The sequence below is a fragment of the Microcaecilia unicolor genome, chromosome 10 (assembly GCF_901765095.1).
Source record: "Microcaecilia unicolor chromosome 10, aMicUni1.1, whole genome shotgun sequence".
NCBI lineage: Eukaryota > Metazoa > Chordata > Amphibia > Gymnophiona > Siphonopidae > Microcaecilia > Microcaecilia unicolor.
This window is the reverse complement of record NC_044040.1, coordinates 1,869,637-1,885,598: the sequence shown is the minus strand read 5'-3', so window position 1 is coordinate 1,885,598 and position 15,962 is coordinate 1,869,637. Positions and strand designations below refer to the sequence as shown.

At 41.4% G+C, this 15,962-nt stretch overlaps 1 protein-coding gene across 1 annotated transcript in view; it reads left to right on the top strand.

Moving 5' to 3' along the window:
- PCLO (piccolo presynaptic cytomatrix protein) overlaps positions 1-15,962 on the top strand; it is a 371,777-nt gene that overhangs the window by 134,240 nt on the left and 221,575 nt on the right. Inside the window, exon 5 of the mRNA XM_030216678.1 lies at positions 9,367-9,957. Within this exon, the coding sequence (XP_030072538.1) occupies positions 9,367-9,957 (591 nt within the window). The remainder of the gene's footprint in view (positions 1-9,366; positions 9,958-15,962) is intronic.

Here is a 15,962-nt window from a genome sequence, read left to right as displayed (position 1 = left end):
AAAAAGGTAAAAGAGCTCCCAGGTGCATAGCACCCTTCCCTTGTGTGTTGAGCCCCCCAAATCCCCCTCAAAACCCACTGCCCACAAGTCTACACCATTACTATAGCCCTAAGGGGTAGCACAAGTGTAACAGGTGGGGGGGATGGGCCTGGGTCCACTTGCCTGAAGTCCACTGCACCCCCTAATAACTGCTCCAGTGACCTGCATACTGCTGCCAGGGAGGTGGGTATGACATTTGAGGGTGAACATAAAAAGTTGTGAAACGGCATATTTTGTGGTGGGAGGGGGTTAGTGACCACTGGGGGAGCCAGGGGAGGCCATCCCCGATTCCCTCCAGTGGTCATCTGGTCATTTAGGGCACTTTTTGGGGCCTTATTCGTGCAAAAACAGGGTCCAGGAAAAGTGCCCTAAATTCTCGCTAAAAACGCATATTTTTTTTCCATTATCGGCGAAAGGCGCCCATCTCTGATCGCCCGATAACCACGCCCCAGTTCTGCCTTCACCACGCCTTCGACACGCCTCCATCAACTTTGTCCGCATCCGCGACGGAGTGCAGTTGAAAACGTCCAAATTCGGCTTTCGATTATACCGCTTTATTCGGTTTTGTGAGATAAACGTCTATCTCCCGATTTGGGTCACAATATAGGCGTTTTTCTATTTTGATTATAAGCTGGATAGTAAAAGAAAGCATCTTACATGGTAAAGAATACAGTAAAAACAAGGAAATGTAGGAACAGTATTATAAATTGTGATGATCATAACTACTTACATTATGAAAGGCATTACAAAGGACATGTGAAAAGAACGTAATGAACTAGGATAGGGAAGGTAGACAAGGATATGATAGGTGAAAGGGAAGGAGAATGGGAGGGAAATGGTAAAGGATGGAGGGAAGAAGATGAGAGATTGAGTATAACATTGGGGTCAGAGTAAGCGTTGACGTCTTAGCAGGAGTATCGTAGGTGATCTGGTGGAATTAAGCTGGTCCATTAGGGTAAACTTGCTTGAAAAAATGGGACTTTAACATTTTCCTGAAAGGTAAATAGTTATTAATAGCTCGGATGGGTCTTGGGAGAGCATTCCAAAGTTGACTACCCAGAAAGGAGAAACTGGATGCATAGTAAGTTTTCTCCCTGCAGTTAATTATTCTCCATATTGGCCTCAGAGATCAAGCAGTTCACAGCCTCTCTCTCTCTCTCTCTCTCTCTCTCTCTCTCTCTCTCTCTCTCTCTCTCTGGAAATCATCCTCTTTTTAGCTGAAGCCCAACGTTCTTCTCTCACTGAAGCTCAGCATCCATCCAAACAACCTTCTCTCACATGAAGTTTAATATTCATCTTGCTAATCAATTCAGCATCTATCTCTGTAATAATTCAGAATCCATCTCTTCCGTCACTTAGGGTTTTCTGAATTCCCAATATCACTCCCTCGTAGATGAGACTGCCCTAAGTTCATGGCTGCACATAAATTGGAGTAAGATCTTCCTAGGTAAGTCACCATACCAAGGCTCAGGAGACCTCTCAGCTCTATGCGATTTGACCTACAGTTGGGTCATAGTTGATCAAATACCAGGGGATGTCCATACACTACAACAGTGTTTCCAAAGTCCGGTCCTGGAGTACCCCTTGCCAGTCAGGTTTTCAGGATATCCACAATGAATATGCATGAAGGAGATTTGCATATAATAGAGGCAGTTACTCACATCTCTAGATCATTTGTAAATATGTTAAAAAGCAGCATTCCCAGCACAGACCCCCGGGGAACGCCTTCTCCATTGAGAATACTGACCATTTAACCCTGCTTTCTGTTTTCTATCTTTTAACTAGTTTTTAATCCACAATAGAACACTACCTCCTATCCCACGACTCTCCAATTTCCTCTGGAGTCTTTCATGAAGTACTTTGTCAAATGCCTTTTGAAAATCCAGATACACAATATCGACTGGCTCACCTTTATCCACATGTTTGTTCACCACTTGAAAGAAATGTAATAGATTGGTGAGACAAGATTTGCCTTCACTAAATCCATGTTGACTTTGTCTCATTAATCCATGCTTTTGAATATGCTCTGTAATTTTTTTCTTTATAATAGTCTCTACCATTTTGCCCAGCACTGACGTCAGGTTCACCGGTCTATAATTTCCCGGATCTCCTCTGGAACGTTGTTTTAAAAATCGGCATAACATTGGCCACCCTCCAGTCTTACAGTACCACGCTCGATTTTAAGGATAAATTACATATTACTAACAATAGCTCCGCAAGTTCACTTTACAGTTCTATCAGTACTCTGGGCTGAATACCATCCAGTCCAGGTGATTTTCTACTCTTCAGTTTGTCAAATTGCACTATTACATCCTCCAGGTTTATAAAGATTTCATTCCGTTTTTCTGACTCATCGGCTTTGAATACCATTTCTGGCACTGGTATCTCTCCAAAATTTTCCTCAGTGAAGACCAAAGCAATGAATTCATTTAATCCCTTCACTATGGCTTTGTCTTTCCTGACTGCCCCTTTTACCCCCTCAGTCATCTAATGGTCAAGCTGATTCTTATGCTGGCTTCTTGCTTTTAATATACCTAAATATTTTAGTATGTATTTTTGCCTCCAACACAATCTTTTTTTCAAAGTCCCTCTTTGCTTTCCTTATCAGCAATTTGCATTTGACTTTGGGTGGATCCAGTTGAAATTGAACTCGAGTGGAGTTTTAACAGTTTTCTGTGAAAGAGGTGTTTTAAGCCTTTGAAAATAATTGCCCCTATTTAAGTCCTTTTCATCCTGAAAGAATTCTAATTATGGGTGGAGTCCGCATTTTCCCTTTCATAGTTATTATACTCTGTGAGGGTGATTATTTATTTATTCATGACATTTATACCCCACATTAGCCCAAAATACACTCAAGTTCAATATGGCTTACAAACAAACAATAAGTGAATAAAACATAATAATGTACAGAATATATCACAAATTACAATAACTTCAAGAAGCAAATTAAAACATGTGCAGTAAGTAACCAGGAATTAACCAACGAGTGCGAGGAAGGCTTGTACTTGTTTTTTCATTTGGGGTACTGGCATCTGGGTGATTGCCTCTACTTTCTGGATCTGGAGTCTCACCTTTCCTTTCCTGAATGAGTACCCCAGGTACTGGACTTCTTGTCCTCCCAAGAAGCACTTTTTAGGATTTAATGTTAGCCCAGTGGTGTGTAGACTATCTATACTGCTTCTACCTGGATGAGAAGGGTCCTCCTTACTGTAGATCACAATGGCATATTTTCAAAGCACTTAACCTTCCAAAGTTCCATAGAAACCTATGGAACTTTGGGAAGGCTAAGTGCTATGAAAATATGCCTCCATGTCATCTAAGTAGGCAGCTGCGTATTCGCCATGAATTCAGTAGGCAGTCCATGAGGTGCTGGAAAGTAGCAGGAGCTCCATGAAGGCCAAATAGCAACACTGTGAACTGGGACAAACTCTGAGGTGTTGAAAAAGCTGTCTTCTCCTTGGCAGCTGGGGTAAGAGGTACCTGCCAATATCACTTGATCAGGTCCAAGGTTGAGATGAATTGGGCTCCTCTCAGTCACTCAATAAGCTCATCTACCCTCGGCATTGGATAGGCTTCATTCTAGTATATAAAGTACTTTTGCACGTTATATGAGAGAGAATTTGGTGGGATCAGGTTGGGTAGATTTACATACTGTACTTCTCTTCCTATTTAACCAGACAGAAGTTATCTATACTGCTGCACTAGGTGTGTCATACTCAGTTGTGGCAATTAACACCAATATATCAAAGGGAGGGCTCTTGGGACCGAAACTCATGCCCTCTCACCCCCGAAATGATAATAATACGCTTACACCAAATAGCCAGTTGATACCTTTGTCGTGTCCTAGCACTGTAGTCTGTACCTCCCAACCTATTGCATATCCATATCGCGATGTTTACTGCAATACAGTGTTTTTATATTCATATTGTCTTATTACTCTTTCTGACCATTTTAATGAATACAATATTAGGGTGACCGTCAGGAAATCAGGAATATAAATCTAAAACATGAAAGAATGAGTATCGAAGACTGTGTGTGTCGTGAGGGGGTGGGGGGAAGAGGGGAGGGATAATATGCTGCAAATCTTTCTTTCTCTCCGGTGAAACTTTGTACACATATTTGTTTCCAGAAAACAGGTAATTAGTACAGAATCTACTGTCTATTTACATCCAGTGGAAGCTGGCTGGCAATTATCAACACAGTTCCCTCCTTTCCTCCTACACCTCTGTGACATGGAGACAATTACTGTTCCTAATCTCAGTTTCTTGCGGCAACTCAAATTGAGGACAAGTAGGGAAACGTATCTTTGTTGAATATCACATTCGCAATTTGCGTTTTGTTGTCAGATCAAGCACTGGATTATTACCTGGCAAGTCTATACATAGTAACGTAGTAAATGACGGCAGATAAAGACCTGAACGGTCCATCCAGTCTGCCCAACAAGATAAACTCATACTAAATTCAGCTTTTTACTTCTCTCCCATATGAACATGAACACTGGTTCCCATTTCAAAAGTACCCAGTTGACTAATTTTTCTTTCTTTATTTATTTCAATGTATTACTCCCTTGATCATTAAACAAAACCCCCGCCCAAAGTAGTTTACAAGACAAACAAAACAGTGGGGACGACAAAGGGAGTTTCAAAATCTTGTATTGTAAATCTTCACATGACTCGATACAGGCCGTGTTTCGGCTATAGGACCTGCATCAGGAGTCTGTGAAACAGCTCATAGAAATGGAAAAAAAGGTAAAGCGTGTGTACAACTCACAGCAAAAATACAAACGCCCAGCAGAGCTCCAGTTTCACTGCAAATTAGCAGTGCTTAACACCGCTCTGTCACCAGCCACCGCGACCACAACACCCCCGCTGCTCCCGAGAGGTTACTACCTGTTTTGTGTTTTTGGCTTGCTAAGGACAAATCAAGATAAAATGTACATATGAAGTATCACATCATACCTTATACTGAGTTTACCTTGTTGGGCAGACAGGGCTTTATGTGCCATCATCTACTGTGTTACAGAATATTGCATGGAGGGGCATTTTCGAACGGGGACAACCATCTCTAAGGGTGCCCATCACTGAGGAGATCCCCGCGAAGGGGCGGGGCATCCCGTATTATCGAAACAAGATGGGTGTCTATCTTTCGTTTCGATAATACAATCGGGGATGCCCAAATCTCAACATTTAGATCGACCTAAGAGATGGTCGACCTTATAGATGGGAGACCTCGGTTTTCGGCGATAATGGAAACCGAGGACGCCCATCTCAAAAACGACCAAATCCAAGGCATTTGGTCTTGGGAGGAGCCAGCATTCGTAGTGCACTGGTCCCCTGATATGCCAGGACACCAACCGGGCACCCTTGGGGGCACTGCAGTGGACTTCACAAATTGCTCCCAGGTGCATAGTTCCCTTACCTTGGATGCTGAGCCCCCCCAAACCCCACTCCCCACAACTGCACACCACTGCCATAGTCCTTAGGGATGAAGGGGAGCACGTACATGTGGGTACAGTGGGTTTCAGGTTGGTTTTGGAGGGCTCACATTTACCACCACAAGTGTAACAGGTAGGGGGGTGGGCTTGGGTCCGCCTGCCTGAAGAGCACTGCATCCACTAAAAACTGCTCCAGGGACTTGTATACTGCTGTAATGGAGCTTGGTATGACATTTGAGGCTGGCATAGAGGCTGGAAAAAATGTTTTCTTAATTTTTTGGGGGGTGGGAGGGGGTTGGTGACCACTGGGGGGAGTAAGGGGAGGTCATCCCCGATTCCCTCCAGTGGTCATCTGGTCAGTTTGGGACCTTTTCGAGACTTGGTCCTGAAAAAAAAGGGACCAAGTAAAGTCAGCCAAATGCTCGTCAGGGACGCCCTTCATTTTTCCATTATCGGCCAAGGACGCCCATCTGTTAAGCACGCACCCGTCCCTCCTTCGGTACACTGCCAACATGCCCCTGGGAACTTTGGTCGTCCCCGCAACAGAAAGCAGTTGAAGACGCCCCAAATCGGCTTTCGATTATGCCGATCTGGGCAATCCTGAGAGAAGGATGCCCATCTCCCGATTTGTGTCGGAAGATGAGCGCTCTTCTCTTTCGAAAATGCCCCTGTTAGACACCCTGCGGAACTTTCAGAGGTCAGTATAGAATTACACACATAAGCAGTTGTAGTCCATATATTTACATGCTCAACTGAGGCATAAATGTGGTTTCTCAGCTATAGAATCGTACTTTTAATGGATAGTGATCTGAGAGATCAGATTACTCCTGTGTGGGTATTTTGCATTGGGTACCAGCTGATCACAGTGCAATTTAAAACACATTATTTGATCCACAAGCCCTTAAATATGGATGATTCCTTTTATCGTAAGGAAATACTGATTCCTCATGGCCTAAGTGGACCATTGTGTTCTGCTGGGAGGTTTAGTTGCAGGTCCACTCAGTGAAGAATGCTAGATTTTACATTTGGACGAGCTCGATACAGATATGCACAATCTTTGATTTGTTTTCAATGTCAGCATTTATGCTTGTTTTATAACTGGTTGTGTTTTAACGCTTTTATTATGTATACTCGTGATGTAATTGCGTAGATTAGTCATGACCTGATTCACAGATATGTAACTCAATCAGATAATTTACAATGCCAGCATTCAGACATCTACGAACTTCTTGTATTAAACACCAGCCGAACCTCAGACGGATCTTCTTTTATACAACCCTATTACGAGCATCTGCTAAAAGTCTATAAACATAATTCTGTACCAAGGGTCCTGTTTCTCTTACAGCAGCTCAAGTTCTCATTATGGGCTCAATAAAAGTGGTTACTTTATTGGTGGAGTTTGTACCAGTAGCCAAAGAATGACCATCTCTGTATTTTGTTTTGATTCAATTGCATGCATAAATTAGCGCCTCCTTTGTGCAAAGTGGTTAGGTCTGTAGAATCTGAACTGAGCAGCATGTGGTTAAGAGTGTGGTTTGCTGAAATACACAGATACTTTTATCCACATACAGGATGGATAACATCAAAACCCATTTCCATTGGTAAAATGTGACTTTGGTTATTGTCCTCAAAATACAAAGGGGCTGATATTTAAATTTAATTTAATTTAAGCATTTATAATCTGCTTAGCCATCAAGTTCAAGGCGGAGAACAATCAAACATTATAAGCAGGTATTGAGTGGCTTCTATCGGGATATGTCCCGCTGACCAGGTCATTTTCATTGACACTTACCCAGACATCCTCAGATTCTATATATGGCACACAAATATGGGTACGCTCCCGAGATGCATGTACAAATTAATTGAATAATGAACTCATAACCAATAATTGGGTGCTCATAACCAATTATTCAGTTAATTGGCATCCATTAGAATTTGCATGCACATCTGGCAGTGCATTATTCTATAAGACAGGACATCTAACTCCCATAGAGTGCAACTAAAAATGGGCGTGGCTATGGGAGGGGCATGAGGGGGGGTCAGGGGCATTTCAGAAAGTTACACCTGTAGTTATAGGGTCAATGCACCCAACATGGCACCGGAGCAGGCATAAATATTGAAAGGGCAGCATCCTTTTATGGAATTGTGCTTAACATTAGTCTTTTACAGAACTCATTTTTGAATGTGATTTATAGACTTTGGCCCATGGTACAGAACCGGGCTGCCTACATTGATTATCTGCTAGTGCTGGGGCAGTCTGGGGGTAGAGTTTGGACTGAGCCGAGAGTTACTTGCTTAAAAGTGGTTATTCAGTGCTGGTATCCAGGGATAAAAAGCCCGTGGTGGCCGGCATTTAAATTATTCTCATCCCAGATTCAGATCATCTGTTGTTAATGTTGCCTGGCTCTAAACACATTACTGTAATTGATAAGCTCCATTCCTATATCCAATAAATAATTTAAGGATGTATTTCCTACAAAGATTTTCTCCTGTTATAGGGGTAACGTTATAAGCCATTTCTGTGGGTAAATTATCAATAGAAATCAAACAAAATAAAACACGGAAAAGAAAATAAGATGATACCTTTTTTATTGGACATAACTTAATACATTTCTTGATTAGCTTTCGAAGGTTGCCCTTCTTCGAAAGCTAATCAAGAAATGTATTAAGTTATGTCCAATAAAAAAGGTATCATCTTATTTTCTTTTCCATGTTTTATTTTGTTTGATTTCTATTGATAACCTTAAGAGTGGACTAACACGGCTACCACACTCCTCTACTTAATGTGGGTAAATTAAAAAGAATTAAGTGTTCATGTTATATTTATGTTTATTTATAAGATTTGATATACTGCCATAGAAGTGTATGGACATAAACCTATGTTTGTGTAGAGTTTCCACTGACCTGAGCTGGGGAGAAGGGAAAAGGTTTGTACTTGTGAATTCACTTTATAAAATACGAGTATAAGCATATAAAATTGAATTTGCAAAATGGAGCCTGTTTCGTAATTAGAATAAAGAAGTTTTCCTAAGGACAGGAGTCTGTGGAGAGTAATTTTATACTGGTTGTTATGCATATATTTTCCCTTTATATAATTGTGTATCTCTGCCCTGCTATAACATTACATTCTGTGCACCCAAGACTTATTCAGACAGTGCTGAAACTGACCCCTTAAAGCTTTTTTGATTTGGCCTCAGTTGTTCGCATTATTTTATGTGTGGACTGTGCCATCACCAATTCTACACTGAATACCTATACATAGACTGGAAGGTGAAGATTAGGTCAAACCAAGAGCAGGTACCAAAGTTATATGGAGAGCTAGAAAAGTAAATAATTCAGTGCATCGGCAGATAATGCTCAGTTAGGTCAGGTAGGACAGAGACTTAATTAATGTCTATGAGAGTTGACACAGTCGCCATTTTGTATATTCAGTGACACATTTGAAACAGAAGCATGGGTGCTGGGCCTTAACTTTATGTAATGTGTAGCTGTGTCCAATATCCAGCCTCTTTTGTCTATTAGAAAAATTCTTATTTGAGAAGTGCCTTGGTGTGGGGTACAAATGTAACAAAAAAAAAACAAAAAAAAAAAAACTGTTTAATCTGAAGATATATTTTGAGCCAATTTATTTTATAATTCTCTTTTTCCCTATGACAGCTGTATTCCTCAATTACATGTTTGTGGCCTAGTATTTATTCATCCCCCCCCCCCCCCCCCCCATTCTGATTAATTGCTAGTTCTTTTCGTTGCTTTGATGATCACTTTGAAAGCACGGTTTATCAAATGCAAACAAATACATAGATAAATAAATATAATGTGTCATAAGAGAGTCACTATTTTGTCCTAACATTAAGGACACCATTTTTAATTATGTGCTACTTCTTATGTTTTAGGTCAAGGAATGGCTGTGCTTGAACTGTCAGACTGAGAGAGCATTGGCAGGACAACTTGGAGACATGGGTAAAATGTTACCTCCACTGCCAGCGTCTTCAGCATCACCATCAAAACAGTCCCTTGCTGCTCAGATCCAGGCTGTACCTAGAGAAGAACCTCAAACTCTGATGTCACCACCTTTACTTCTTGGATCTGAGGAGAAATTAAAAGATAAACAGGAGCCAAAGAAGGGAAGTCCCCAAATTACCGCCAAAAAATTGTCTAAAACACCTTCGGTAGATAGAACTTTTTCAGAGCTCAAGGAGATGATAAGCAAACCTACTTGGGATCGGAAGACTGCAACCTTAGTAGACACAAAACCTTCAGAAATAGAAGCACAGAAACGAGAAATTATAGAGAGGAAAGAACATGAAGAAAAGTCAGAAGCGAAAGAATATATCAAGAAGGACCCACTTAAGAAGGAAGATTTGACTATTGAAATTTCAAAAATTCTACCAAAGGATGATGAAAAAAAACATATTGAAGAGATTCAACTGCAATCAAAATTAATAACAAAACCCGAGCCGGAGTATATAGTGAGAGAGAAAACAGTAAGTGATTTTCTTTTACATATGTGGAGAGGCATTTTTGATATGACGTCTAAATCTGATTTTGGATGTTTTGCTGAAAACATCCAAAAATAAGGTGGCGAACCAGAAGAACGTCTATCTTTTTGTTTCAAAAATGGCCATTTGCTAGATGGTTTTTTTGAAAAAAAAAAAAACAGTCCAAGGGAATGACACACAAAAACAAACCATTGGGATGTATGGGGGTGGGGGGGGGGGGGGGATGTAGCATTCTTAGTAGACTATCCACACAAACATCCCAGCAGAACAGTGGGGCACTCTAAGGGACACTGTAGTGGACTTCACATAAAAGGTCCCAGGTACACATCTCACTGTTACCACCTTATATTGTATGTTGAGCCCTCCAAAACCCACTAAAAATCTACTGTACCCAACTGTATACCACTATAATAGCTCTTATGGCTGCAGGTGTCACCTATATGTGGGTATAGTATGTTTTTGGTGAGTTTTGAAGGGCTCACACTTTCCACCACAAGTGTTAGAGTAGGATGCTGGCCTGGGTTCCCTTCTCTACAGTACGCTGGACCAACCAGTAGGCTACTCCAGGGACCTACTTGCTGCTCTAATAAGACTGGCCATAACATCTGAAGCTGTCACAGAGGCTGGTATGTACTGTTTGTTTCACACCATTGGGGGGTGGAAGGGGGTCAGTGACCACTGGGGAAGTAAGGGGGGTCGTACCTTAATCCTTCCAGTGGTCATCTGATCATTTAGGACACCTTTTTGTGACTTAGTCATGAGGGTGTCTTTAGTGTTTAACATTTGCAAAAAATGGTAGCATGCCCTTAGTGCAGCTTAGTAAACAGGGCCCTAAATGAAGAGATGTGCTAGGTGTGGGTGGGAGTTGGGGAGAGTTGGTACAATTAAAGAATGAACTATGCCCTGGTAATGCTGTGGGTCAAGTTTTAGAAACCATTGGGAAAGGGGTAGGGAGACAAGTTAATAAAGTTTGCTTTTTTAAATTCTAACTTTCTTTATCAATAAACTTACATCTTTTAAACCCCAACCTTTAAATCACCAAAGCACAGAGTACAAAAATGTTCACTTACCCAAAGAAATGTCCTCTTCTCTCAGAGCTTCTCACAAGGAAAGTTTTCTGGGACCTTCCTTCTCTATATAGTTTTGATTCTAAGGGGACTGCTTCAAACAGACCTTTTGAAGCTAACACAGTATTCAGATTGCCCTAATAACCTTTGCAGCTATTCTACCTGCCTCACACCTTAATTAACACCTAATTCAGGTCAGTAGCACTGCTACCTCACTTCCAGGCAAGAACAGAAGGTGACTTTCTTTTAAGACAAAGTTTATGCCCTACTACTACTATCTTTTTAATGCTCTTGGTTGTTACCGTTATGTTTCTGCCTCTAGAAGAGAGTTTCAGTTTAAGACTATGGGAAAAAGGAGATGAACCATTGGTCTGACTTAGTAAGGCTATTCTTATGTTCTTAGGAATAAATATCCAATTGTATGGATGGAAAAGCTACTTATTCAGCAGTCCTGGACAAATTCAGACATTCTAAAATCTAACTCCAGCCTAATGTAATGGCTGCAGCAAAAGAAGAAACTACGGGTGCTTCAATAACTAGATCCAATTTCACCAAGTTGTTAAAAACTGCTTGAAGAAATTCTTATAGCTGCGAAGGAAGTCAAAGCAAATCTCAAATCTTTAGATAACGATAATCACTCAAAAGAAAATCAATATTGGTGAACAAACTGAAGCGAAATAAGCTGTGTAATTTGGGGTCCCTTGCTAAGTATATTAAAGATAAGCAGGATGATTTAGAAAACAGCAACAGAACAGTATTTGTTTTTCAAGTGTTGCAGAATCTCATCTAGTCCTGGACCTGCAGTATATACAATTATCAGTGTGTAGCAGAATGCAAGGGAAACAACATTTGCTTGGACAAAGTCCGTAGAGCTTTTCACCTGGAAGGATTTCTGCATCTAAACCCTGGGTGAATATAACCCCAAATTCTATAAAAGTTGCTAAACATTGCACGTGCAAATATGGGCATGCACAATTTAATTGAATAATGAGTCAATTAGTGCCAATAGTTGACTTCTTAACAAGCAATTATTGGTGCTAATTGGACTTCATAAACATTTGCTTGCATAAAAAAGAGGCAGGGGTGTGCTGGTAAATTTTTAACAACAGGCTCTTTCTCCGGATGTAGCCAGCTCTGCAATTGGAAGGGCCAGGGGTGGCCGAGGGGGGGGGGGGGGGTAGGGGGGAGCAACACTTGCCTCTCTCTCCTCCCTCCCTTCGTGCGGGCATGCTAGGCATACCTTTACTGACAGCCAATAAATGGACAGCCACCACTCCCAACGTCTTGCTCTGAGCAGCATGCTGGAACTTCTCTCACATGCTCAAGAAGTCCCAGCCTGCTGCCCAGAGCTGGAAACAAGGAGCGGGGAGCAGCAGTAGTCTATTTACTTGGCTGGCAGGGCTCAGCATCCCCACCAGCAAAGTAAAAGATAATTCAGCAGGGGGCCCAAGCCCACATTTTGGAAGCCAGTTGTTAAAGTAGCCATGGAGGGCCCTACTTTAACAACCGGCTCCCAAAATTCTTAAAAACTTAACAACCGGCTCTTGCGAGCCTGTGAGAGCCTGCTCCAGCACACCACTGAAAAGAGGGCACGGCCATGGGAAGGGTCATGGGCGGATCGAGGTTGTTCACATTATTATGTGCGTTATTATAGAACAATGAGGAACCGCACCCAGGATGTACACCAAGGTTTCATTGGTCTAAATGGTTGTGTCTAAATGTAGTATCTGACCTAGTTGGAATAAAGTTTTTCTAAAAGTTGGAAATTGTCTGTTAAAGATTTTTAACGGGGTGACTGTTATAGTGTTATAATGTATTGTTTTTACTGATTTTATGTATGTCTGATTGTACCCTGCTTTGCTTTAAAGTGGAAAATCATAAATAAATTGTTGCGGTTCCCGACGCTAAATGCACCTAACTTTAAGCACCGTTTACAGAATAGCGCTAACTGCTATTTATTTTTTTGCTGCTGATTTTATAGGCTGCGTATGCCTTGTAGCGCTATAGAAATGCTAAATAGTAGTAGTAGTAGTAGTAGTAATTTATAGAATTTTGTCCATAGTTTCCACCATTTCAAGGTAAACACCTCCTATTAGAAAATACTAGAAAGATTGATGTTATTACATTCAGAGATGCTGAAATCTGTACATTTATGGACTTTTCTGCATATCCTCACCACAGAGAAGAGGGTTCTGCTCGCTGACTCTGTTATTGCAGAACATTACATATGCCTAGAGATTCCCTTTTGCGCTCTCTGGGCCCTGTTTACTAAGCCACGCTGTAGGTGCGCTAGCGTTTTTAGCATGCGCTAATGCTAGAAACACCCATATGGGCGTCTCTAGTGTTAGCAGGTGCCTATGCAGCTTAGTTAAAGGGCCCCTAGTATACTTAACCTGCTGAACTGCAGGGAAGGACAGAAAACATTGACCGTGAAACCAATCTGATTTACCCCCTAAAAACATTCAAATGGTGCCTCTCCCTGCAGTATCTTAAAAATGGTAATTCCCAACTTAAAATAGATCTGGTCCTCTACCGGAAGCCAGTGTAACGTCATAAGATACATAGATAGAGGCTCAAACCTAATTAAAGAGAAAATCAAACAAATAGCTGTATTTTGGACAACCTGTAACCCTCTAAAAGAGGGGGGGGGGGGGGTTGTTGTTAAATTTGTACCCTGTGCTTTCCCACTCATAGCAGGTTCAATGTGGCTTACATATTATATACAGGTACTTATTTGTAACTGGGGCAACGGAGGGTTAAGTGACTTGCCCAGGGTCACAAGGAGCTGCCTGTGCCTGCAGTGGGAATTGAACCCATTTCCCCAAGACCAAAGTCCACCACACTAACCACTAGGCCACTCCTCCACACCGATTTAGTACAATTAATACATTATGTTACAGTAATCTAAAATAGACAACAATAAAGTCTGCACGATAAGCCTAAAAACAGAAACATCAAAATATTTTTCTATACAACAAAGTTTTTTTAAGTTGACTAAAAGATTTGTTTACCACAGAATTAATCTATGCTGTCATGCTTAGTGTGCTCTCGATTTCTGCTCCCATCAATCTAGACACTGTCCTCATAGACAGACAGTCTGACCCCACAATCATAGTAACATAGTAACATAGTAGATGACGGCAGAAAAAGACCTGCACGGTCCATCCAGTCTGCCCAAGATAAACTCATGTGTATACCTTACCTTGATTTGTACCTGTCTTTCTCAGGGCACAGACCGTATAAGTCTGCCCAGCAGTTTTTCCTGCCTCCCAACCACCTGTCCCCGCCTTCCATCACCGGCTCTGGCACAGACCGTATAAAAGTCTGCCCTCCCCTATCCTCGCCTCCCAACCACCAACCCCTCTTCCCCCCACCTGCTCTGCCACCCAATTGTAGCTAAGCTTCTGAGGATCCATTCCTTCTGCACAGGATTCCTTTATGCACATCCCATGCATGTTTGAATTCCGTTACTGTTTTCATCGCCACCACCTCCCGCGGGAGGGCATTCCAAGCATTCACCACCCTCTCCGTGAAAAAATACTTCCTGACATCTTTTCTGAGTCTGCCCCCCTTCAATCTCAGACTCAGAAAAGATGTCAGGAAGTATTTTTTCACAGTATTGTGCCAAAATGGATGGTCCAGGGGCCCCAACCATAGGAACAGAGTCCTTATTTTTAATTCTACGATGGTGCTGTGCTATTACGACAACTTGTTACTTGTGAGGAGGGGGAATGGTGGCTTTGTATCATCCCTCCCCTGCATAAAGTAGCTGTTAAGCCACATCATCTTGATGGTTAAATTACTCTGCTGGTTTAAGGACCCCTTTTACTAAGCTGTATAAGGCTCTAAGCATGCCCAATGCATGCCAAAATGGACTTACCGCCCGACTACCACGTGGCTCTTGCGGTAATTTCATTTTTGGTGCATTTCCTCTAGATATTTTTTAAATTTTTGGACGCCCGTAGCAGATGCGTGCAGGTCATTACCGCCCAAATTCTTTACCGCTAGGTCTATGGCTGGCAGTAAGGTCTCCGACCCAAAATGGATGTGTGGCAATTTTGATTTTGCCGCACGTCCATTTTCGGCAAAAATTTAACAAAGGCATTTTTTTGTAGGTGCGCTGAAAAATAATTCTGTGTGCGCCCAAAACCCACACCTACAATACCGCAGGCCACTTTTTACCACGCCTATGTAAAAGGACCCCTTAATTTGTTGAGATTGGAGAGAAAAAGATCTGGATAAATGGAGTGAACACTGAAGATCTGATTAGGCCCTTAGCCTAGATACCTTTGCGATGTATGGTATTTATAAGATGATTTTGTGGAATATCTGCAGATTCAATCACTCTATTTAACGGGGGAAAAAAGTGTTACACATCTAAGCCAATTTTAAAAAATCATACACTGTATTATGTTTTTGCAAGAAAGACATTTGATGAGTGCAGAATGTTTTAAAGTGAAAGGGAAATGGGTTGGTCAGTGTTACCTTACTGAATATGTCTCAATTTAAAGAGAAGTAGCAAAGCACCTATATAATAACATATGTAAAAACTGCTTTGGTTGTACCTCAGAAAGGTCCATGACCCTCTACCCCTTTACCCAATTTTATTCTTCTGCCTTTCAGGTGCAGGAAGTGATTTTGCATAAAGCTGACAGATATCAGATCTTGATTAGCACCTTAAATAAAACTTTAATTATACTGGCTAATCTGTATGCATCGAATACTGATGTAGTTAGTTTTTTGCTGAGATTCTTTCAAAAATTAAAATTGTGTCCTAAGGGACTTGTTTGTTTGAAGTAATTTTAGCTCTTTGTTGGCCTCAACGGATAGATATGGCCCGAATAAAGGACTCAATCCTGCCTCCAAAGGGTTAATGTAAATATCTAAAGAATTTGGCCTTTGTAATTAGTGGAGAAAAACACA